Source organism: Leptosomus discolor, chromosome 1 (assembly GCF_034619465.1).
Source record: "Leptosomus discolor isolate bLepDis1 chromosome 1, bLepDis1.hap2, whole genome shotgun sequence".
In the NCBI taxonomy this organism is placed as follows: domain Eukaryota; kingdom Metazoa; phylum Chordata; class Aves; order Leptosomiformes; family Leptosomidae; genus Leptosomus; species Leptosomus discolor.
Genome location: NC_141391.1, coordinates 124117588 through 124142123, shown reverse-complemented (window position 1 = coordinate 124142123; position 24536 = coordinate 124117588). Strand labels below are relative to the sequence as shown.

General features: G+C 46.3%; 1 protein-coding gene across 1 annotated transcript; it reads left to right on the top strand.

The window, feature by feature from the left end:
* Positions 1–886: 886 nt before the first annotated feature.
* NFKBIZ (NFKB inhibitor zeta) lies at positions 887–7889 on the top strand. Its single transcript, XM_086463650.1, has 12 exons — positions 887–1118; positions 1538–1677; positions 2594–2630; positions 2747–2850; positions 2982–3745; positions 4184–4289; positions 4617–4763; positions 5117–5180; positions 5942–6111; positions 6762–6872; positions 6996–7163; positions 7819–7889. The coding sequence occupies exons 1-12, from the start codon at positions 887–889 to the stop codon at positions 7870–7872; spliced, it is 2097 nt and encodes a 698-aa protein (XP_086319776.1). The 3' UTR covers positions 7873–7889.
* Positions 7890–24536: the final 16647 nt, after the last annotated feature.

Genomic DNA, 24536 nt, shown 5'->3' with positions numbered 1-24536 from the left:
CTTACCCGCTTCTCCCTGCCAGCCTCGACTGAGAGGCTTTGCCACCGCAGTATGGCTCAACCTAAAACCAAAATAACTTCTGTGCCTGCCCCCTGCCTACTACATGCTCCGATAACAGAGGGCGAGAGATGACTCATCTCTGTTGTGAGCAACCGCTCACGTTCCCCTTCTCTCCGGATGCTGCCCACTTGACGCACACGACAAGAAAAATCCCTGTCCTCTCAAATGGGTCTCCCCGGAATTGAGGCCTTGGCAGGAGCGGGGCGAACACTCCCGTGCCGTCGCACTTGGGGCGAGGGGTACGTGTGCGTGGGGACGCGAGCCTGTATCAGCAGCAGCGGGAGGGCAAGGGCGATGATGCTCGTGGTTTCCATCTCTGCAGGTCCACAAGAGGATGGAAATTTGGGGTGGGAGGCTGCAAAAGCTGCGGAAGGCCTCCAGGAGCAATCTTGGAGGTCAGGGTGTGAGGTGGCTTCCATCCCCATCATCCCCACCCCATCCCCATCATCCCCACCCCATCCCCATCATCCCCATCCCATCCCCACCCCGGCGGGGCCGCGGCGGCGATACCTGGTGCCCGGGTTGGGGGAGCGGGGTGATACCGCCGGCCCTCCCCGTTCCCCTGCCCCGCCCTCTTCGCCCCGCCCCCCTTCCGCCCTGCCCCCTCGCCCCGGGCGCGGCCACCTCCCACCGCCCTTACGGGAAGCGCGGCCCCGCTCCGCCCTGGCCCCTCCCCCGCGGGGGGGCGGAGCAACTATAACGGCCGCCGCCGGCGCCACCGCCCCTCACTCGCCGCCGCGCCGCTCGCTCAGCCCTGGCCGTGCCTGCGCCCGCGCCGCCGCCCGCCGCCTGCTGCCGCCGCCGCCCGCCGCCCCGCGGCACCGCCATGATCGTGGAGAGCAGCCGGGACGCGGCGCCCGATGGCGGCGACGGCAGCGCCCTCAGCAGCCCCATCAACCTCGCGTACTTCTACGGGGCATCGCCCCACTCCAGCGAGGGCAGCTGCTCGCCGGCGCACTCCGCCCCAGGCTCGCCGGGCTCCGACTCGGACCTCTCGGTGAGCAGCCGCGGCGGCGGCCGGAGGGACCCCCGGGGCGGTGCCCGCCCCGCGCTGCAAGGTACGGCGTGCCCCGGCGGCGGTGCCGGCCCCCTGCGCCCGGGGGAGCGGCGGCGGGGGAGAATGTGAGGCCGCGGTTACCGCTCCGTCCCCAGCGGGAGCGGAGCTGGTCGCGCACCCGTTTGGGTATAGAAGCCCCCGGAGTGGTGAAAAGCGGGAGCTCCGCGGTGCGTTTCCAGCCTCGCGGGAGCGGCCGGGGGGCCCCTGGGTGAGAAGGCAGCGGGGGGAGCCCGCGCCCCTGTGAGAGGGCGAGGGGATGAGGGGGGGGGGGGGGGGGCAGCGCCTCGGCTCTTCCCCGCTGAGCCGGCCGTTTTGGCCGCTTTCCGCAAGCGCTCCCGCTTTTGTTTATTTGTTTTTCTTTATTTAAGTGAAAACGGAGCTGGTGGCTTAAATTCCGGTTTTGTTTTCGTGTCTCGCCAGTTGAACAGCACATGGGGGGCGGGAAACAGCACCGAGGGCCTTTCCAGGGGGTCCGCGTGAAGAACTCGGTGAAGGAGCTCCTGCTGCACTTCAGGAGCAGCAAGCAGATGTCCTCGGGCTCCGCCGCGGAGGAAGGCAAGGTAACCAGCATTTTTCTGCGCTGACATAGTTGCTTTTAATGGTTACTGAAGCTGGCAAAAAAAAGAAAGAAAAAAAAAAAAAGGCAGGCGATAACGCTGGAAATGAGGTTGCTGCTTTATCTGATGTGGATGGAGTCAGTGTTCTTTTCAATATGTAATGGAAGAACAGAAGTAGGAAGAAATTGGTGAGGACGTTTACTACGGGAGAAGGAGGCACTTAAAAACGTTCTTACTAAGCTTTGTTTTCTAAAGGGAGTTTAGATAAAGATAGGCTTGTGTTATGAAACCACAGAAACTCCCTGTTAACTTGAATGAGGTCATTCATGGTGAGAGTTGGGGAATCTTCTCAGAAGAGGATCGTTCATCATCCTCTTGTGCTCCTCCGTATAAAGGCAGACCCCTCCAGTCTGGAAGGAAAGAAGCAGAAAAAAAAATGCGGGAAATTCTGGGAAGATTAAAGGGAATTTTTTTTTTTAGAATAGTCTTTCTGAGTGTATGTTTCTGAGCATCCTAGGTAAGTGTTGTCACAGGAAAATTTTTGCATAAAAAAAAGTTCATGGCATTAAAGAGGTGTAAAATTGACTGGCTTATTTGTGTTTAGAAAAAAGTAATCCTCAGACCTCAGTAAGGAGCACTGTCTTTCTCTAGGTTTTTTGGAGTTTTGTGGTATTGTAACAAATAGCTTAAAAAGCCTTAAGAAAAATGATGGGTTTGATTTAAGTTCCATAAAAGTCTTTCCATTCTCTAACCTTAATTAAAAGCAATTAAATTAGGGTTAGGCAATCATGTACTAGAATTATTCGAAGGTGTATTCTGTGTTTGTAGAAGCAAGTCACTGCTGCTTTCTTCTTGGTTTGGTGTTTTGTTTCCTGAAATAACATTATAGTAATGGAATAATCTGGATTTTTTTCAAAAGGCACAAGGAGGATTGGTGAACTACGAGCAGTACACAGGTAAACCCCCCCCTTTTTTTTTTAAATACTCTAATACTCTGAATAAGATTTTAAAAGTTGATTGTAAGAGTAACTGCCAATTGGATTCTAAACTTAATTTATTTTCTTTTCAGCAGAGCTGAAGAGTGTACTGGGTCACGGTGGCAAAAGAAAGGCTCCTGACCTCCTTTCTGATGGACCTTCTTTCAAACGCCAAGCTAATGTTCACCCACATCTCCTGGTAAGTTTGTAGGAATTTTTTCCGTGCCTTTATTTTTCAGTTTGCTTTGTGTGATCGAAAACTACCAGGGACAACTGCACCTCTTAACTTTCTGGGGCTTGTTTTGTTTTTTTCTTCTTTTTTTCTGACAGACGCCACCCCAGACACCAACTTCTATGGATAGCATGGAGGAGACTAATAAAAATGACCCAAAGCATGACAGCAATTCTGATCTGCTTCAGAGCATTATAAACATCAAGAACGAGTCGAGCCCGGTTTCTCTGAACACGGTGCAGGTTAGCTGGTTGCACACTGTCTCCAGTCACAGCTCGCCTGGTGAGCCATACCAGGACAGCCCGGGAACACAGGCTTTCTCCCCATCCCAGAAGTACCAAGCATTCCAAGATCACACCTCCCAGCATATGCTTGATCCGCCACAGCATTACCAGTTCCCTCCATCCCAGAACCAAGATTTGTCACAGAGCTATTCTTCAGATGCCTCCCTGGAGTACAGGCCGTTTGCAGCCAATGACCAGTCTCCTGGCTACCAGCAGAATACCTTTGAGAGCCATGAACTGCAGTACTGCCCATCGCAGAGCTTCTCCTCCCTCTTGAACGACTCGGAAGCCTCGGAGGGCATCTCTGTTCCTCTCCAGCCGCTGACCAGTGCCCACCCACAGGCTGAGGTCAGCCCCCATGCTCCAAACTTCAGCTTGCTTTCCACTAACATCTGTGACAGTCTGGAGCGTGGTGTCTCTTTGGCTACTTTGAATGTCTCCCTACCTGACCAAAACATCACTAGAAGCACGTCGCAGCTGGGCAAGTCATTTTTTCAATGGCAAGTGGAACAGGAGGAAAACAAACTGGCTAACATCTCTCAAGACCAGTTCCTAGCAAAAGACTCAGATGGAGACACGTGAGTGCTGTTTATCTCTGTTTCTGGTGTGGAAGGTTGGGGAATGTTCTCTGTTTGGGTTTTGGTGGGTTGCAGTGGAAGCAGTTCATTAGCAGTGTTGGTGTCATGAGTGCGGTAGTTTTGCTAATCAAGTGAAGTGTGGTCTTCGTGATGGGCTGGGATCCACAGAGTTGCAGCACGCTGAGTAGATAAGGTGTTTGTATTGTCTAATTTCAGGTACTTATCGTTACACTTTTATCTAGTAAATGGGGAGAAAAAGATTCTAATTTAGATGCTTTAAATTGCCCTGAGAAGACGGTACCTGTGTTCTTGTCTTAGTCACACAGAGGAGGCCTGAAGCTGGCGGCGTAACACCCCTCCCATATGTCTGGATCTCTGTGATGACTCGAGCCCTAGTTTGTACGGTGGTGTAACTCTGTGTTCCCCTCTTTCCCACAGCTTCCTTCACATTGCTGTTGCCCAGGGCCGAAGAGCACTCTCCTATGTTCTTGCAAGGAAGATGGCTGCCCTGCACATGCTGGATATTAAAGAGCACAATGGCCAGGTGAGGTTCTCAAAATCTTTGCACCTGCTTTGTGCACCTGAGTGCTTCTCCATCTCTGGATCTTGAGGAAGATGTGGTGAAACGCTTATTTAATATTAACCCTGAGATTTAGCCTGCATACTAATATTAACCTTGAGCTGTTGATACTTCTTGGGATCACCTTGAGCTGGTGAAACTATGTGCTCTGCTTCATTTGTCTGGCTTCCCGGTATTCATAATCGCTGCTTAAATAATACTGAGTAGCTAGGCTTTTTATTTGCTTTAGTTGCTCTTTCCTGTTAGAGATCAGATGACTAATAGCTTAATTTTTCTTCTCTATGTTTGCAGAGTGCTTTCCAGGTTGCTGTGGCTGCCAATCAGCATCTCATTGTGCAGGACTTGGTTAGCTTGGGGGCTCAAGTCAACACAACAGACTGCTGGGGTAGAACACCGTTGCATGTTTGTGCTGAGAAGGGGCATGCCCAAGTCCTTCAGGTAAGAACCAGGTGGGCATAGCTCTGCCCTGACCGTTAACGCTTGTACATCGTGTTAGTTGTCTTGGGAAACTCTGAAAACACCACTCCTCCCTTTATCTTTCTGTGTTAGCCTTGTGAGTATGTGTCAGGGCTCTACAGTAATAGCTTGAAGTGAAACTAAATTTCTCATTAAGGTTCTCACCAGTGTTTTAAGAATAATTTAGTGGAATCCTATAGTCTAAGAAAACAGTAAGTCTCCTCTTAACGTCATTATTTATTGCAACTTTGTTGCAGTAAGCCTGTATACAAGCTTGAGGAAGCAATCTGTGGTTTGGATAAGACCTAAATGCATACCTGTTCCCACTTTTGTAGGCGATTCAAAAGGGAGCCATGGGAAGCAATCAGTATGTGGACCTTGAGGCAACAAACTATGATGGTGAGTAGTTAAGAGTTCATAATTTACAGAGTTACTGGATGTTACAATGTTTTATAGCTTCTGATGTAAATGTTATCCTGGGTTGAGAAGCAATAAAATGGAGCATATCTTTGCCAGGTTGAAACTTACAATTACAGTTGAAATTGCATTACAATTGGCATATCTGTCAGATAGAAACATCATTAGTCTGTGCCTGTCAGGACCTCTTTCCTCATACGTGTGATTGCCGTGGTTGGCATGGAGAGTGCAGGTAGTAATTGGCTCTTCTTTAAAACGCTTGAGTGCCGGCAATACATCAGTGGATACAGAAGCCAGAATCTCTGCCAGCAGAGATCTGTTTTATTTGAGCCTCCTTTCCATAGAACAGCTCTTTCTAACGTACATTGCGTAAAAAAAAAAAAACACAACAAAACAAAAAAAAAACCCAAACAAAAAACCAAACCAAAACAAAAAAACCCAAACAAACCCACAAAAAACAAAACAAAAAAGAAAACCAACCAACAAACAAAAAAAATAGAAATTGATTCTTTCATTATCTGCTGGCTGAGAGCTCACAGTGGTGCTCACAGTAGTGCTGCTTAACTCCTCTGACAGACAAACCAAGTCTCAAGCCACTTGGCAGCGGTCACGGTCACTTACAAACATGAAACTGTCCTTGAGCATGATGGGGGTAGAAGTTTCTTTATCCATCCTTTGAAACAAGCAGCCAATCAATACTTCCGTATTGCATTTGTTCATTAATGATTTTTTTTAATGTTAAGGTTTGACAGCATTGCACTGTGCTGTTCTGGCCCATAATGCTGTGCTGCATGAACTACAAAACAGTCAGCCCCCTCACTCCCCTGAGGTCCAGGAGCTTCTGCTGAGAAACAAGAGCCTGGTAGAAACCATCAAGACTCTGATACAAATGGGAGCCTCTGTTGAAGCGAAAGTAAGTGACATGGCTTTGTCTGAAGTGCCAGGTCCGGAGAGAACGTGGAAGTGAAGCATGTCCCTTTCTCTCATGCCACATTTCAGCTTTATTACAAAGGAAGTAGACTAATTTGAAAGCTTCCCTACAGCTTAACTTACCCAAGTGGAATGAGAATGTTGCATTTATTCAGAGAGGGTATTATCAATGCAAATGAACTCTGGGGAAAGAGGGAGGTGACAGTCTTAATTTCTAGATTAAGAATGATGCTATGCTGGCTGCAGTTGGTTGTGTCTTAAATGTAAGAATATGTTTGGAGCACTCTGAGCTATCTGTGGTAGTCGAGTGCTGATGATACCTTGCTCTTGAACTGCAAATGTTAGTTAAAAACTATTGACCTGTCCAGTCTTGGTCTGTGCTGGGCCAGACCATTACTTGATATAACATTAGATACTTTGGCTATGTAAGCTTACTGCTAAATGAGATCTGGTCCGTTGTTCATTAAACATTCATACTAAAATAGATACTCAGATTGACTTCCACTGAATCGTGGTGCAAATGTGTTTGTTCAACACTCTGCGGTTACTCTGCTTTCTGTTTTATTTGTCTGCATGTTCACCCTGGATAGGTGAAGCACCTGCAGGAAAGACTAACAGTTCCTTTTTTGGTAGGATCGCAAAAGTGGTCGCTCAGCTTTACATTTGGCAGCAGAAGAAGCAAACCTGGAGCTCATTCGTCTCTTTTTGGAGCTGCCCAACTGTCTCTCTTTTGTTAACGCAAAGGTATGGTGATTTTTCCAGAATGCAGATAGAGATAATCTGGGATGTGCAGACGTGTGGCACCATGAGTGTCCTGAGATTCATGCCTCTTGCCTTTCCTTCACGGAGTTACTTTGTCTTTTCCAGGCTTACAATGGCAACACAGCACTCCACGTGGCTGCCAGCCTGCAGTATCGGGTGAGTCAGTTGGACGCTGTGCGCCTGCTAATGCGGAAGGGAGCTGATCCAAGTGCCAGAAACTTGGAGAATGAGCAGCCAGTTCATCTGGTTCCTGATGGCCTTGTAGGAGAACAGGTAAAAAACCCAAACAACCCTCTCCTCTGCTCCCATCTGTCCCCATCTACACAAAAGCCTTATTCCTCTTCAAAAGTTTCTTTTGGGTTTTGAGTTAAAGCTTTTAAGGAAAAGATTTAGCAAATGCCATTTTAGTTGGGAGTCTTTAGTTTTAATGTCAATATCAGGCAGAATATACAAAGACCTGAAATTACAGGTTTCACTTGTAGCTTTTATTTTTTCCATCTCAAAAGCTTTTTCCTGTCAAGATAGATTTTTTTTTTCCTTTGTAACCTTGCAACATATTGAAAGTAACATCCCTTCTCGTTGTCTCAGTGTGGCCTGAGATCACGCTTTTGTTTCTCTTATCATAATGAATGGCCTTTCTTAGGCCTGAGTAACAGATGAAGAAAATCCCTTTTTCCTAGGAGCTGTACAAATAAGATGATGAAAAAGGTGACTCTTGACCTAAGAAGCTAGTAACTTAAGCAACTTGGTAATTCTGTTGCCTTTCATTGATTCAAATGCTGTAAAATTGGATCAGTTCTGGTGTAACTGAACTCAGAGCCTAGGCTCAGATGAATGAGGAATGCAGAACTGGGTGTAGCTTTTTTTTTTTCGGATTGACTAGCTTTAGGATGATGAATACTAATGTTTTTGTCTGTCTTTTCTGCAGATAAGACGTATCCTAAAAGGGAAGGCGATCCAGCAGAGAGCGTCGCCATTTTAAGCTCCATGTTTCTTGGAGTGCAGCAACTCACACTCACTGTCAGTCAGGCAGTCCTAATGTATCTGTAAATAGACCATTTGCCTGATGTGGGCAAATGTTAGTTGTTTCTATGAAACAAAAGTATTTTGTTCACTATCATATAGTGGGTTATATATGAGTAAAAAAACCCCCAAACCCAACAATAAAATTCCTCTGAGCAAATGGGAATGTTTCATTCCCAAGTGTGTGGAACATTTGCCTGGATACCTGGTTTTCATAGCTACGGGAAGACTGATTTTGTTTAAACAGCCATACGGATAACTTCTGGACAAGGACAATTCTACAGGAAATCTTTTTATTTAGAGAGGGCTGATACGTGTCAACGTTGCAGATGTTTTTTGTGTGTGTTTTTAACACTTAAGTGCAAAAGAAATCATTTATTTTTGAAGTTGAACCTTTATTTATGTAACTGTGTAGCTTTTTTCCAGTATCTTGTGCAGGATTGTATATAGTCACTGGCATTATTGTACAGCTGTATAGTTCTAAGAACCTATTGATCGCTTGGGCAATGAACTGAAGAAACAAGTTCCTTGATCTTGAATTTGCAAATTGCATGTAGAGTTTTAATACTGTACTGGTGCAAATTGGGTAAATTGTGTTGTTTTGAACGACTGAAGACCAAAAGTACAGTTAAGATGGATTGTCCTTAGCACTGATTCATGCATGCTTTTGGAGTTGTTAAGGAACGTGAAAAGCCGTGCTGCTTCAGGTGACTGTATCAGTTTTTCTTGTACCCAGTAGAGGGGTGTTTTTTCTGATGGGGCAATAGGTTGAGGGAGAAAGATCATGACTTTTTATAGTGTGTATATAACTTCGTTGTACTTCAAGGAATATGATCCTGATTCAGTGAAGGTATTTAGCATGTACTTAACTGTTGATGCATGCTAAAATATCTCCATGTTAATTATAATACTGCAGCATGTGTAAGCCCCGCTAGTCTCAGTAGGACTTGCGCACATAAGTAGTTTGCTGAATTGGGCTCTAGTTGATCCTAGAGACTTAGTGTTTTTCACCTCCTAAGCAGAGTTAGTCCATTTATGGTTTTACCTTATAGGTATAGTGGCTAGCGAAGTAAATTTGAAGTTAACATTTTTGTATTTTTTAATAATTATGGATATTAATGCAAAATGTATGCTAATGATGCTGTGTACTTATGTTCTGTTGGAGGAAACTTCCTCCTTCTGTCACTTTTTGAATGATCCTTGCTGGGCTGTAATCCAGTAATGTTCTCTGTATGCTCTTTGTTCTTAAACTGTTTTTGCATCACGTGCAATTCTCTGCCATAACTGTTTAATTAGTCTGTGCTGTTTTGACAAAATATGTGTTGTAGACAGGCTAGGTGAAAAAAATCTGATATGTGGAGGCCTAGTTGCGATGTATTTCTTGGTCTTATGTAACTTGTGTTTGAATAAACATGCTAATTAAATTTTGGTGGTTACTGTCTGTGATACACAAATAATGATGATGAAATCAAGCTTGAGATAAAACTGATTTAGCGTGGTAATACTGTGAGAGTGGTGAAAGTGTGTTTAAGGATGAAATGAAGTCTTTCCATCCTGCTGTTTGTTCTTCCTTTTTCCTGATTTTGAAGCTGGTGCTCAGGTATCTTGGGTCATGTATCATGCAGTTGTATTGCCTGGGTATTTAGCAGATGTGCTCCAAATAGACTTAGCAGTCACCAAGTCGTCCAAATTGCAGACTGTTACCTGAACACTTGTCCCTGTATGCTTGAAAGAATGACAGCAGTTCTGACAATGCCATGTTTTCCCCATGAATTCATTGCCTTGGTCCTCAATCAATTCTTACAGCTCAGGTACAAGCAGTCACCTTAGCACAAGTGGAAGTCAGCATGAGTGAATGAGGCTACACACATGGACAGACAGTCCTTGCTTCCCAAATAAAAAGATGGGCTCTGAGTTGGCTGTGACCTTACAGGAGGAAGAACTGTCATCACATACTGTACTTGCTGAGCACTGAGCTGGTGAGAAGGCAACAGTCAAGAAAAGTGGATGAAGCATTAGGATATGTAGGAAAGGAACTGAAGAAAACCAAGAGTGATTGTATGCTACTGTATAAACCTGTTGTCCACCTCTGCCTTACTGCTGTGTGTGGTTAGGGTGTCCCCTCAGATGAAAGTGTTTTAGGATTGGAAGAGGCCCAGAGGTGTGGAGGACCTTCCTTGCAGGGAGCAACAGAGCAAGCTAGGGCTCTTCAGCTGCAAAAGCAATGTCTAACAGCAGGTATGATGGGCCTGCAGAGCCAGAGAAACGATTGGGATGAACTGCTCATTGTCCCTTCCAGCATGAGGGCTGGAGGCTATTAATGAAGGTACTAAGTACACAACAGACGTGATTCAGTGAGATAGTGGTAGAATGTGGTAGAAACAAAACCTCTCTGGGAGAGAGGTAGAATGTGGTAGTAACAAGGAGTCAGCTGATGCAGGGAGGGCCTCTGTGCATACTTAGAAGGACCTTTTTCTAGAGAGCCACTAAAAAGTTTAATGTGAGGCAATCCCCTCTGCGTTGAAGGGCGAAGTGCTGTACTGCAGGCTTGCCCTGCTCTCAGCTCTTCTCTGGGGACTTCCTGATGGACACTCTCGCAGACCTGATACCAGACTAGATTATACCCTTAAATCATTGTGGTTAGGCTTTCAGTGGCTTGTGGGTTCAGTCTGGCTCCACTAGTATTGGTTGCACATTTCATTGATAAAAACATAGGAAAATAATCTTGCAGCCAGTTGAGTCCTTCAGGGGAGTGCTTGGACATCCTTCACTCTGCTCCCGCTTTGTGTGAAAACTCATTCCTGGAAGTCTCAAAAATGGCTTTTGGTGCTAAGGTAAGGTGATGTAGAGAGGAAGCTGTACGCTGTTTAGCAGATAAGTGGGAAATGATGATAGAGACTGGAAATGGAATTTAATTTCTAGTTAGGGTATGCGAAAATGAAATGGCACCTCTTTATGTGAACAGCTAGTTGGGCCTAGATCGTGTTGAAGATGCTGTCATCTGCACCTCTTGCTGCGAGTGGCCCTGCCTTAGGTCTTTTTTTTTTTTTTTTTTTTTGTATGATGAGCCTGATAGTACTATTTCCACTTCATTTCCGTTTTCTTTTTAAGAGATGATTACACAGGAAAAAGAATTGCTGATGAGGTACTCGGGCCCTTCAGATCAGCCTGATCTGACTGTCTGGCACTCCTTTCTGGGTGATGTTGACTGAGTCATCTCACAAAGGGATAAAGTACCTTGGGCTTGTAAGAGTGGCAGAGCATAAGCATGTGTTCAGTCAATGTTTGAGCATGAAGTAGGTGCTGCTGGTGAGAGGTGTTTAGCAAGTGGTGCGGTACTTTCAGCACCACTTGTGTCCCTCTGGAAGGGGCCCTCCTGGCACTCCAAGTTAGAAAATTCATAAGGGACGTCTGAAGTGTTTGGAGCTAATTTAATCTGCCTAGAGCATAATTTCATTGTCTCAAGAGCTCAGTAGGCAGTTTCACAAGAAAGCATCCCTAATCTGTGTATAACTGACTCGTTTCTGTCTCCTATGATACTGGGAAGATGTGCTGTATCTGACATAGTATAACTAGTTATTAGAAAGGGCAAGTGACACTAAGTATTTAGCAGGCTAATAGCGTTTACTTGAAAGCTTATGGTGCTGGGAAAGTGCCGAACAATTTTATTGATGTGGATGGAGGCACACCATTTCTTTTTCTGGTTGGAGTAGAGACAGAAGAGACTCTGGCTCGGGTCCGAGTAGGGATGTTAAAACACAGGAAGCTTTGTTCCCAGGATGTTTCTGATTTGTTTGTCTAAGTAAGCCAAACCTCAGGAAAGGATTCCTTTTTGATTTTTGTGGGCTACTAGTCTGGCTAGAGTTGTGGAAGGTGGCAATCCGTGATTTACAAGAAATGTGTTCTGCTTCTGGGGATGGAAAAAGTAAATTTCCCACATTTATTGCTCATTTCATATTTTTATCAGAAAACAAAGACATTGCCAGAAAGTGTTTTCTTAGAGAGGCTGGGTGTGGTAGAAGTGACTGCAAAGATATGACATGAACTGCTTGTTGTTCTAACCTGATAGTTTGCTTATCTGATTGCCTTTCTTTTAAAAATATATAAGCTTTCCTGCGTAAGGGAAGAGCTGAGGATGATTAAAGTGTAGTGAACATGGGAAGATAAAGAGCAAACTCCTGTAATCAAGTATCTGCCAAAAATTGACCTGGTCTTTCAGTGCATTCAAAACAAATTCTTTGTTGTTATCTGTTGCCTTTCTTGAGTGCTTGGTGGTGGTCTTGGCCTGAGATGCTGATGGCTTGGGAGAGTCACACAACTGACTTCACAAATTGGTTGTCATCTAGCTCCAATAATACTATCTGTCACTTTTCATGATTAGGACAAGGACCAGCATTGCTGGTGCAGACACTAGCCTGTGCCTGGGTTTAGAAAGGCAAGAGGCACCCCCTGATGTCAGGGCACCTTTCAAGCAGCATCCCACCTCCCTTCCCCTCTGCCCCTGAAGCTGCAGCAAGGGCTTGCCTGGCAGCATTTTGTGAAGAATGAGGAAGCCTCTCTTAGGGTCTTTGAATTTCTTCTAAAAGATGAAGCACTATTTTGAGAGGAGAAAGGTTTAGTTTGCTCAAGGGATGGACTGCTGATACTTCTGCCTCTAAATGAGGCAGATCTATCCCCTAAATGAATTTGTTCCTGACAGGTGGCCATGCTTTCTGGGAATGCTCATCTGTACACAAAGCCCATATGGGCAGCTCTGTTTCCTGACATAATTTCTCAAGTGTTGCTGGCTAATGGACCAGTGTCTAATCTTATAGTACTTCTCTATATTCAATCACCCATAGCAAAAAACCCAAGGCAGCACTCATGAAACTGGGAACTGCACTAGGGATTTGATGGTTGGTTTCTCCTTCAGGTTGGTTCTTTTCAAATAGTTGGATTTGGGGATTTGTTTCTCCTTTAGGTGTCTGTCTTGGTCTTGCTGGAAAAAGGTAATATATCTTGGGCTGTGTTTGTTTAGTGTGTATTTGTTTTCAGCTCTTGTGATTAAGAGGCTGACTCAGTAAGCCTTTGTTTTACCTGGTAAATGTTACTTTTAGCTATGAAAATCTAGGCTGTTTTGAGAAAGGGGTTGCTGCACTAACCAACCTATACTTCACGCGTGGTTTTCCTCTTAGTTTCTGGTGAAATTTCTCACTTCCTCTTTGCTAGTTAGAGAGCCTGAAGGAAAGATGACTAAGGTGATTCTTTAGATTGAGGAGGGGGAGCAGACAATCGAAGTTGTTAATTGCTTCTGCAAACTTGTCTGGGCTGCAAGTCAGACAGTGAAGTGAATGTCTTCGTGTGGATGCAGTGCAGAGATGCTCTCGCATATGTTTAATGAAAGCTTGTAGCTCTGTTCAGATGGTCTTGATCACATATGTGACCTTTTGTTACTGTGGTAGGTACCATTTTGTACCGTGGTAGGTCATGATCTAAATGCTGTGTGTTGGCTGCCTGTGGCTTGGTTTTTAGGCCCCAAATAAAAGATCTCTTCAGCTGTGCTTTACTCTTTCCATCGACTCAACCTGGGAGAGAGGTAGAAGTTGGATTATTTGTCTGTGGCTTCCTGGGATGGCCTTCAGTCGTTGCTCATGTGGCTCTTGAGGCCTTTCTGGGAAGGCCCAGAGCTGCCCTGTAAGCTTCAAAGCCCCTCAGGCTTGCCATAAAAGGGGACTAGGACTGCATAACACTGCTGTTTGTGGCCAGCCAATAAACCCTGTGGAGCTGAGCAGGTACGTCTTGTTATTATCCTCAGGCAGACCACAGGTCCTTGCCCACGAACTTTCATTTCACTAAAACTAGACCAGTAAATGATGCCAATACATTTGAGGTTTCTGTAAGAAGAATTGGAAATTTGAGGTCACAGCGATGGAGGATCTTGAAAGATGCTTACGGTGTAACCTATGACCTTGTCCTTTGCACTGTGCTGCAGTTGGATGTACTGTGTAGGAATAAGAACTGGGTCACCAGTGGAAGCCCATGTACATTTTGAGGGGAAGTGTTTTAGGAGCAATTTCAGGAAAACCATCAAGACAGTGGTGTGCTGTTATCATTATTCATCAGTAGATTTCCAGGTAGCTTCAAAAGCCAGTAATAATCACTAATCCCACCAGCTAGATAAGAAACCAGAGGCAGAGAGAAGGAAGGAGACTCATCTGATGATACTCAGAGAACAGCAGGAGCTTCATCCAAAGGTAATGCAGGCTTGCAATTACCCTTCTAGTTGCCTGCTCTTCCTAAATTTGCTGAATAACGCAGTGAGCAATGACTGCTCAGTAGGTCATTCATGATCCTTTTGTAAGTCATTTATGTTCAGTTCATGTGTTTTGTATGCTCACTCCAGAGACCCTGCCTGTGATACTGGTTATGCTTACTGCTAGGACTGCCAGACTGTTCAGATCAGCCATTGGACAAAACCTCAAAAATGAGCTGCAAACTCTTTTTTTTTTCCTGAAAAGTTTTCTTTCTAAGCCATGATTGCTGGAATAGGAAGAGAAAAAACTGATCCAGATTAAGAAAAAATACACTAGAGCGAGTTGAGTATGCTATGACTACAGGGAGCTCTGAGCTAGACCCACGTATCTAGTCTCGTTGCATTTGGTGAACATTTGAGGCAAAACTACGAAAGCTTTTTTTAAGTGAGGTAAATTGTATAAAGACATTTTAAAAAACTGGTAATGAAACATGCTTAGTCATCAATAGATTTCTTAAGAAGGGGCATGATTCAAACTGAGAAATAAACATTTTTCTTACTGGTATGAGCTTTTAATGGTGCTTAACATCCCCATGAATGCTCTGATGGAGCTGTACAAAATAAGTCTTCCTATCGGGATGGGAGTGTGAAGATTCAGCTCAGGACATGGATGACTCACCAGGAAGTAACTATGCCCTTGGGTCAGCTGCTCTGGTGCTCAGGATAAATGGACTTCTCTTAACAATAATAAGGGGGGGTGGGGGGTGAGGAAGAGTGTCTTTAAAAGTGAGCAGATGGGAGGGGATGCTTTACTGCCTAGAATACACAGCTTTTATCCGGCTCTGTCCTTGCCTCTGGCCCTAGTCACAGACTGGTATGGTTTTTCATTTTCTCAAACTTTCTCACACATCTGAATAAAAAACATGCATATGTAGAGCAAGTTTATAATATGGATCAATTTATTTTTGTACTCTGTAGGAGAATTGTATGTATATATGCATGCAAAATGTAAGTATGTAAAATGTGTTGTGTGGGAGTACATAAGGCAGCAAAACTCTTTCAAGAAGATTAATCTTTTTTATCCAGGATTCGTTCGTTACTTCAGAAGTTTTTGCTTTCTTTTGTTAAAAATAGAAACTTTTCCCATACTATTCCCTTGGATTTGCAAATTGAATGCATTAGTGAAAACCTGTGAAAGCTCTGTGGGGAATAAAAGTCAGGTTTCTTTCTAATGATTTCCTGTCCTGAGAATGAATGCCAGCGTAGAATCTCCCATGCCTAGTAAGGATGAAGCACAGCCCTTGGCTGCTGGTGAGGACCCTAATGTCCTCCCCATTTCTCTCTTGATAAATTCATGATCCGTAAGTCTGTGTGAACTAGTAAATCTGGCTGTCTCCTCTCTGCCCTATAAGGAGAGGGACTCCAGGAAAGATGTTTTGTGTGCACCTTGTGGCACAGAGGGCTGAGTTAATGCTGCGGAGTGCTCATCTACCACCTGGAAAATGACATACAGTGCATAAGCAACTTCTAGCCCTCACCCAGGGCTGAAACCTGCCTGTGCAACCAGTAGTGCAAAGGCAGATACCTTTGTACTTTATTACAGACACAGCAAACAAAGACATTTTGTTTCTTCTTCCTTAGCTGTCATAATGAAATTTTATTATTGTAGTGGTTTTATCTTCTCCTGATGAACATGAATGTCGTTAGCTTCTTTCCCACGGTCTCTGCATCGGTGTCTCAAAGTGCTTCTCTTGATTTCACAGCAGCCCTTTCTTTCCACCCCTTGTGTCCCCAGCTGTAAGTGCAGGCTGGGCTATGGTGGCTGTTGCTGGGCCTGGGGACAGCTGACGAGAGGGAGTGCTGGAGTGAACCTGACCACTGGTGTGCAGTTGCTGGGCACTGACCCCCTCTGGAGTGCCCTGAGCTCAGGATTGGGATTTTCAAGCTTGGGCACAGAAAGTAATGGGGTGTGTGTGTACCTCTGGCTGCCTGGCTTTTGTCCTTGGACATGAATGAGCGAGCGAGAGGTATCCTTGCTGCAGGGACAATGACGGTTGTCTCCTGTTCATCTGGGCTGGACAGAGCAGGAGCATGGTTAATAAGCTTTATGTGCTTTCTGAAAAGGTGTTAGAAAGATGCACAAGAGCTGTGGGGAAGACAGCCTGCTGCTCCTGCCCTCCCACTCCCTGTACCTGGACTTCTATTACCCCACTCCCATGTAAGGATGGCCCTTGGCTCTCCAGAGAGGTGCCTGGTTGTTGCTGCTTAGCTGGGGCTGCAACTATTAAGCCGTCTTGCCCCTTCCTCATGCTGCCTGTGCTCTGCAAGCCCAGCAATGGCACCTTCCTTCGGGGCTCTACTGGTGGCTGCTGTTCCCCTGCCTACATTGTGTCCATCCCCACCCTGTTCACCTCATGCGTAGTGGGCATCTTGTGATGGCCTCTGCCCCAAAGAGCTCTTGATCTAGATGCTAGGTGCAGGGAGAAGTGCAATAGGGGCCCTTCTTCAAAAAGATGTCTTTCCTGGTCACTGGCTTGACATCTTCCCAAAGGCTTCCAGGCACAGATGAATATCTGGGGAAGATTTGAATAAGGAAAGGGAAGAGGCCTGGCAGTTCCATCTGGGCCTCCATCAGCTGCTCTCCATTTGTGTACAGAGCTTATACGTTGCTGCAGCGTTGTCCTTGTTATCATGCTGGTGTCTGTGGTTCTTGCTCTGCCTGTTTACTTTTGCTCCATTGTTGACTCTTTGCTCCTGGTCTCTTTACTCTTGTTGGCTCCTGATAAATTGTTGTGTCTTAGCCTTAAATTACTGCCTCTCATAACCTTTAATTACTTGTTGCCATCATATCTTGGTGCCACATCCTCTTAATTAGGGTTGCCATACTGGTGTAAACTCCTCCATGCCTTTGTTAAATCCATTAGCTTTGCTTTTAGTTTGCTTTGGCCATTCTCTCATCTCTCCCTGCCCCTCCTTACACATCTCCTTGTGTCTTGTGTTAGTACTATGGAGCATCATCCCTATCCTTTCCTGTGAGCCTTCATGGTCTTACTGCAACCCTTGTGGCTCATCCTGTGTTACCAGCTCCCTACAGCCTCGTTCCTCCGCAGCCTGTGTCACTCCTGCCTTTTCGGGACTGGAGGGTGTTGGTGGATTTTTTTTGCTCTTTCTTTTGTCTTTCTGCTTTTATGCGTGCTCTGCTGTCCTCTGCCTGTCTGTTTTCCCCATGTCTCTTATGTCTTGCTTTGCTAGTGGTTTGGGTTTTTTTCTGCTGGTGTCCAAATTATGTTGGTGGGATACACTTTGCAACCTTCTCTTCCCTTTTGCTCCCCAACTTCATTTTGAGACCTGCTTTTCTGTTCAAGACTGGTGCTGATGGCTCTTTGGTGCCTCTTCTTGAGCAGCTCCCAAGAGCCTCTATCCTGTTGTGTTCAGTCCACCACGTCTAGCTCTGGTACTTACTTTTCCCTGTCTCCTGCTCAGTCTCCTTCTTGGAGCACTATGCCTCTCCTGGTGCCTTTGAGTGCTCCACCTCTGCAGAGCTCAGGCTTCCTGAGTTGTTGCAGCATTCAGTTTCCATCACCACTCTCCCTGTCATCCTATTGTTACTGTTTCCAGAGTCACATCCGTTCCCAGCCTCACCACTGCAGCCATCTTCTCCCCTGCCTGTTTTCCCACTTGTGCAAATCCTACTGGTTTACACTTTTCTTTCTAGTGCCACCAGTGTGTTTACTTTTGTATCTGCTACTACTGAAGTGTTGGCTGTGGAGAAGGCAACTTGAAACTTAGGGAGACTAGAAGAGGAAGGAAAAGTGGTCAAAGCTAGAAACAGCCAAACCTTGCTGATGTGCCTGGAATTAACCTATTGTACCATCTTACTCTCCTCTTCAAATTCCTCTGGTCCTAACCTGTTGCAGAAATGCTAAGTGCCTGCTTCTCTCCCCCATGTGCAGGTCCCAGCGCTCATGCAGTCCCTTGTGCTTTTTCATTTGCCCATGCTGCAGGCTGGCCACAGCCTGTAGCTCACCCTCCTGCCCACCCTGCATGTGGGACTTTATCTAGAACAGCCACTCTGATTTGCCTTGCATCCTGCCTCTCAACATGGGGGCCAGCAATTGCCTTGGCATCACCATTTCTTTCACAAAACCTGGCCATGAAAATTTCCAGCTGCTGTCTGTGTGTACCCAGAAGTGTTTTCTTTATTGTGCCCCATCTTCGTGGCCTAGGTTTCGTGCCTCATTGATGCTGTTGATGGAGGCTGATGAAGCCGGGGGCTTTTGCTGTGACCAGGGAGTCCTCTGTGGTGCAACCCTCGTTCAAGAGCCTCATTCCCACTCGCCAGTGCTGTCAGTTCTCAGGACCTGTCTGCTTGCTCCAAGCATTCAGCAAGATTGCGGGAATGAGTCTGCTTATGTAAGTCATTAGTTTAACTAATATTTTATCTCTTTATTGTAAGAATGCTCTTTGAGGTTGATTAATGAGGAGTGGGTGGAGATAAAATGAACTCTGGTTTTGCAGGTGAAACACCATTCCTTTAAAAGAAAATACTTGTAGTGCTAAAAAAAATAAACCCACTTAAAACAAACCTCTACTTCTTCCTGTGGGGAGACTATGTCTCCCACAGAAAGTTATATTTTCTCCTTCTTTTTTTTTTTTTTTTCTTTTAAGCAATGTATTCCCTGCATGTCCTTATCTGCCTGTCTTCGGTCTCCCTCTATAATAAAGTGCTAACGTCTTGGGTCACCAGGATGTAGCCCAGTGGCTTGTCCCTTTGAAACACATCAGGTGCATGACATAAGGTATAAAAATGCAGTGATATTTTGGAGCGGGGGACACAGCTTTCTGACTCTCCTTTCATAGTGCCATGGCAGTTACCAGCTCCTGTTACATCTTGCACAATGAATTGTTGACTTAATGATAAATCTTAGCAAACTCTCAAAACACCTGTGTGGAAATCACTCCCTCTGCCTGAGAGCAAGCGCGGTGCCCAGCTCTACCTGTGCTGCCCCGGCTGTACCCCAGCAGATGAGAGGCTGCTTCTGCTGCCTGGGGGCATCCTGGTGAGCTGTTGTGGAGGGGATGGAGGGACTGGCCCCTGTCCAGCTGCCACCGTCCTCTGCCAGGGCTGGCAGAGACTTTGCAGACTGCAACAAGCCCAGAAAGAGCCTCCCTAGGTGTGGTTCCTGACTGAGTGTCCTTATCAGAAAGCTGTGGGGAAATCTGTGTTAGGCCTATTCTCTTGCTAAATAGAAGTTCAGCTTCCAAGTCTGTCAGCATGGCTGGAAACTTCTTTCCAGGTGGAGGTGCCTTGGGGGGAAGGCAACCTCAAGAAACACTGCAGCTCTTGTAGCCATCCTCATATCTAGTTTCTAATACCATGAGCCTCTGTTGGCGCATAACCTGGTAACACTTTGGTGGTACAGGAGGAATTCCTGTTCTGCTCTTACAGAGGTTGCAACCTCAGTGCTCTGTTCTCCAGTGGTGTTAAAGACTGCCTTTTGCTTTTTGTCCCAACACAGGGTAACCAGAGAAGAAGGCCTTGTGAGACAGTGTTGGAAACACCTGGTCATTTTAACAGTATGATACACCATGCCCTTGGGGAAAAAACCCCTGGAGCATCAGTGTAGGATGCCTTTTCTGCAGATCCCTTGTACCCTGTGGCTGGTTGGGGTGAGAACAGGCTGTGACGCTGAGACTGATAGTTAAGCTGCAAATGCGGACATGGGGCTGCTGAGAAGAAGATGGATGAATTAAGTTAAAAAAATCTGCACCTGGCTGAAGCCCAATGCCTGGCTGCAGCCCAATGCCTGGCTGCCTTGGCATGCTCTGTGCTGGGATGGGTGAGAAGCAGGAGGGGCACGCGTGGGGGATATGCCTTGGCAGAGTGAGCAGCATGGCCCCTTCCTGTGCCAGTGGAAGCGGGTGGGAGGTGATGTGAGCCTGCCTGGGAGCTCTAGGTGGCATGGCTCGGCTTGCTCTCCCCTGCCCTGCCAGGCTGTGGCCCTGGCTCTCCCTGCTGCTCTGCTCCAGTTTCCCATTCTCCCTGTAGATTTTCTTTGCTTTCTGATGAGCTAAGCCTTGTTTTGGAGGGGAAGGGACACTGGTGCAAGTGAAAGAGATTCTCAGCATTGGGGAGAGTAGACGATTGTTCTTAAACCCTTCTCTCTCAGAGGAGCAGCAAAGCACCTCCTGTGTCCCAGGGCCATGCAGAAGCTTGCCTGGGATGCTGGCACCAGGATGATGTTCTCAGACCCCAAGGTGCTCTCTGGTAACCCCACTCCTAAAGCTGTCTGTGCAAATGTGTGTGTGAGGATGGCTGGGGCTGAAGGAAATGATGGCTGTTTGTCCTGTGAGGGAAAGCATGTTGTCACACATGGCCCATCCTGGAGCTGTGAGCAAGCTCATGAGGCATGGGGATAGAGGGCTGCACGATGGGGACCAAGTTTGATGTTAATCGTCATAACATCACATTAGACTTCCAGTGTCTCTAGTGCAAGGATTTTGGAAAAGCAGCTCTCTGGGTGCTATCAGAAGACATGCAAATGCATGCAGAGCCAGCTCATGCACCCAGCAGGTAACAAGACTTCCCTTGAGGTAGGAGTGGGTGGGCCTGCTAGTTGTCTGGGCCTGAGAGGTAGGAAACACCCCAGCATCAGTCCTGGCTCCAGAAGTAGGCAACAAAACTGTGTTGGTAATTGCAAACTGTGTAGGGGCTTTTGACAGCCCTGCCCCACACAGGTTCATCCCTGTCTGGAAGGAAAAGGATGTTTTTCTGCAGCGGAGGAAGGGAAACTGCGATCTCCTCTCCATTTTGGTCCACACCCTGTTTATAGTGTGAGGAGTGGTGCTGGCACAGCTGGCTGGGGGGATGAGGTGCCTTAAATCCATTCTTGACATTTCTTAATATGTCAACCATCACCTTAGTGGCATAAATGCAGTGAGGGAGTCCTCTCCCAGGAGAAATGGCACATAGCAGGGGTTGGTCAGTACTGGGCAGAGCAGGGGGCGTGGGGGCTCTGCCATCTCCCCTCTCCCTCCGTGGGAAAGGCTGCCGAGGTGCTGGGTTCCAGCAGCACCCATTCCCTCGGGCGCAGGGCCCTTGGGCTTGTCTGCTTCCCTTGGCAGCAACCCGGGTGGCTCCTCCAGTGCCATCCCTGTGTCAGTCGCACATAGCATCTCCTGGGTGCTGGCGTGGGGGGCAACAATGCTAAATGGGATTGTTCTGGGGAGGAATACTCTGGCAAGCTGCCAGCCCCTCGCTGGGAAAAAGTCTTATTTCTCTGAACAGAGCACCCTGCCCTTAGGGAAAGGCCTGTCTCCATCAAGGAGGGCTTGGCACTGACACCTGCTTTTGCAGTATGGAGGAAGTCAGAAAGTGGTGGAAATGGACCCCAGTTCTGCCTTCTCAGGGGATATGAATTGAGATGTTGGGTTTTGCCCCAGCCTTTCTCATGACTCCCACTGATCGCCACCTCCTTGGCTCTGCAGGGTGTCGAATGGCCTCAGCAACTCTTCCCCCATGCTTTTATTTTTTTAAGGATTTATTTCTAACCTAGGCCCCTTCACTGTCTGGTTATAGGTTTGGTCCCATGGACAACTCCTGCCATTGAGTGAGACAAGCCCTGCAGCATGGGGATGGCTGAATGGCAGCGCGGGAAGGAAGGCGATGGGAGGAGAAAGCCGGCTACTGTGCTGCAGTCGCCTTCTCCCCAACTCACATGGCAAGGGGGGTGTGCTAGAGATTGCTTGGCCTGTTGAGGCAAAGTGATGCTGGCTCAAGGAGCCCTGCAGCCCACTGGATCCGGGGGATGGTTTGAGATGTGCTCCTGATGTTGTGAAATCCTGAGAGCGCCTTGTGGCTCCTCTGGGATGTGGAGGGAGATGAGGTTTTGGACTGGCTGTAGAAAGGTGTGGAAGGATTTCCTTGTGTTTCTGAGGGGTTATGGTGAGTGCAAAGAGTGAGCAAAGCTAGTCAGTTGGTGAGACAAGGCTATAATTAAAGCTTTCTGACCTCCTTCCCTTACCTAATTTATCTTAAATCGAACCTTAAATGTACTTTCCATTTCCTTACCCAAGGATAAATGCAAAGTAAAGCAATTAGGTTCAATGAAAAAAACAAATGGTAGGAAACTGATCAGAGATAAGAATCTGATTTAATCTCCTCTAAAATGGTGGTCTTTCTGCTACTCCTCACCCTGGCAAAACCTCAATTGCCAAGGGGACCTTTGCCTCATCTGTCATTCAAAAATACTGTTTCTCTTTAATTTTAATGCCCCAAACCTTCAGCCAAGCAAATATTCAGCATGTACAAATCTTGCACCAAACAAACTGGGACAAATTCCCCAACACTGTAATTATCCACCAACACTATTCCTTGCTCTCACATAACTGGCATACCCTTGCAGGGAGTCTGTGGCACACCGGAGGTGGTGTATAGGGCTCCTCTGGCCACTTTTCCCACAGCAAATCCTTCTGTTGTCCCCCAGGAAAGTGTGGGCACATGGCTTCCTGAGCAGTGAGGGCTCGCCTATGCCAGTGGCGAGTGGAGGTGAAACCAGTACATGGCTCTCTCCATGCCCATGTGTGAAGGCTTGCCCAAAATCTGCCTGGACTGTACCTCTGAAAACAATTGCTGCGTATGAGGGTTAGGCACCTGACAGAGATCAGGGAGTCTCCATATTGTATCTACATATCCTGAAAACCCATGGCACTGGGGCTTCAGCTTCACGCCAGTGAAATGGCCGTGGTCCTTTTCTGGGGGATTTGGGAGGCAGAGGGAAGAGGCTGTGTGAGAGTAGCAGATGGATCTCTTGAGTCTTGCCTCAGCACCTAGTGTCCAAATCAGCTTTCCATGTGCAGTGAAGAGTTATTTTAGACTCTGAATTCATGCATCTAGTTGTGCAGGGCAGACTTGCCAGCGTGCTCTACTGGAGATATTTGTAGAGAGATGTATCCTTGGTTTAGACCCAAGAATAATAAAAATCAGCAGGGTACGCTTTTTGCTCCCTGTGTATGGAAGGGGAAATGAGAAACGGCTTTGTGCAAGGATATTGCAGTTTTCTTGTAAGACAGTTTTTGGCACACTTCCTAGAAAGCCCCCTTGTTTTTTGTTTCCATTTTCCCATTAAGCAATTAATTTCATTTTTGGAAAATGTTCAACCTGCCACTTCAGTCTTTTTAAAGTAGTATAAGTAACTACAGTTTACTCTGGTTAAATCAGCACTGCTGGACTTAGGCCTTTTGTAGATGTACATAGGTTGCTAGAAATAGCCTGTTGCTGTGTGTTAGCCCCCAACAGCCACTCGCTAACTCCCTCCAGGTGGGATGCGGGAGAGAATTGGAAGGGTAACAGTGAGAAAAGTCATGGGTTGAGATAAAGACAGTTTAATGGTTAAAGCAAAACAAGGAATTAATTCACTCCTTCCCATGGCAGACAGAAGTTCAGCCGTCTCCAGGGGAGCAGGCTCCATCATGTGGAATGGTGACTTGGGAAGACCAATGCCATCACTCCTAACACCCCTCCTTCCTCCTTCTTCCCCAGCTTTTATTGCTGAGCAGGATGTCATACAGTGTGGGAATCTCCCTTTGGTCAGCTGGGGTCAGCTGTCCCAGCTGTGCCCCCTCCTCCCCCAACTCCTGGTGCACCCCCAGCCTGCTCACAGGCAGGGCAGCCTGAGAAGCAGAAAAGCCCTCGATGCTGTGTAATCACTGTTCAGCAGTAACTAAAACACTATTGTGTTGTCAACACAGTTTTGGTCACAAATCCAAAACATAGCACCATATGAGCTGCCATGATGAAAATTAACTATCCCAGCCAAAACCTGTGCACCTGTTATTTCCATTGAGGAGGAATCATAAGTCAAAGCTTTTATCCTGGTATTTTGTTACAAGTGTCTTGTTCAAATGACACTGAGTGGACAAGATTTGTAAGTAAAGTTAAAATCTTTTATTAGACCAACTATTATAAATGTGAAAAATTAAAAAGCTCTTTTGGGAACATTCTTTGCTTTGGCACTGTAGGCATGAAAACTATTTTTTTCCACTTGTACCAATTAGTTTAATAAAAGACACAGGCTTACAATTGGGCACTTATAACAGGTGACTGCCTCTGTACTACTGAGGCTACAACAGGGCAGGAAGTATAAAAGTAGCACCTGAACAGGAGGAGTTCTGCAAGTATACAGCAAGTGTATAAATCAGGTCAAAGAAATGAACAAATTAACCTGTCAAATTCAATAACTCAACACGGCATGTAATCCAAAGTTCAACTTTGTTTAGGCTTTTATTGCTTGCTCAGAACCAACTGTTCCCGTAACTTGCTGCTGTCTGTGCTTCTTTTGTGTGTGCGTGTTAGCACTGTTGTTTCAAAGAAGTAATAAAACTTCAAAAAC

What these genes read in the sequence shown, in the direction of transcription:
- NFKBIZ (XM_086463650.1), top strand. Translation starts at nt 887, where the DNA reads ATGATCGTGGAGAGCAGCCGGGACGCGGCGCCCGATGGCGGCGACGGC. An exon ending in TTAAAGAGCACAATGGCCAG is followed by an intron (nt 4,290 to 4,616) that starts GTGAGGTTCTCA and finishes CTATGTTTGCAG; the next exon opens with AGTGCTTTCCAGGTTGCTGT. An exon ending in TGAGGCAACAAACTATGATG is followed by an intron (nt 5,181 to 5,941) that starts GTGAGTAGTTAA and finishes TTTAATGTTAAG; the next exon opens with GTTTGACAGCATTGCACTGT.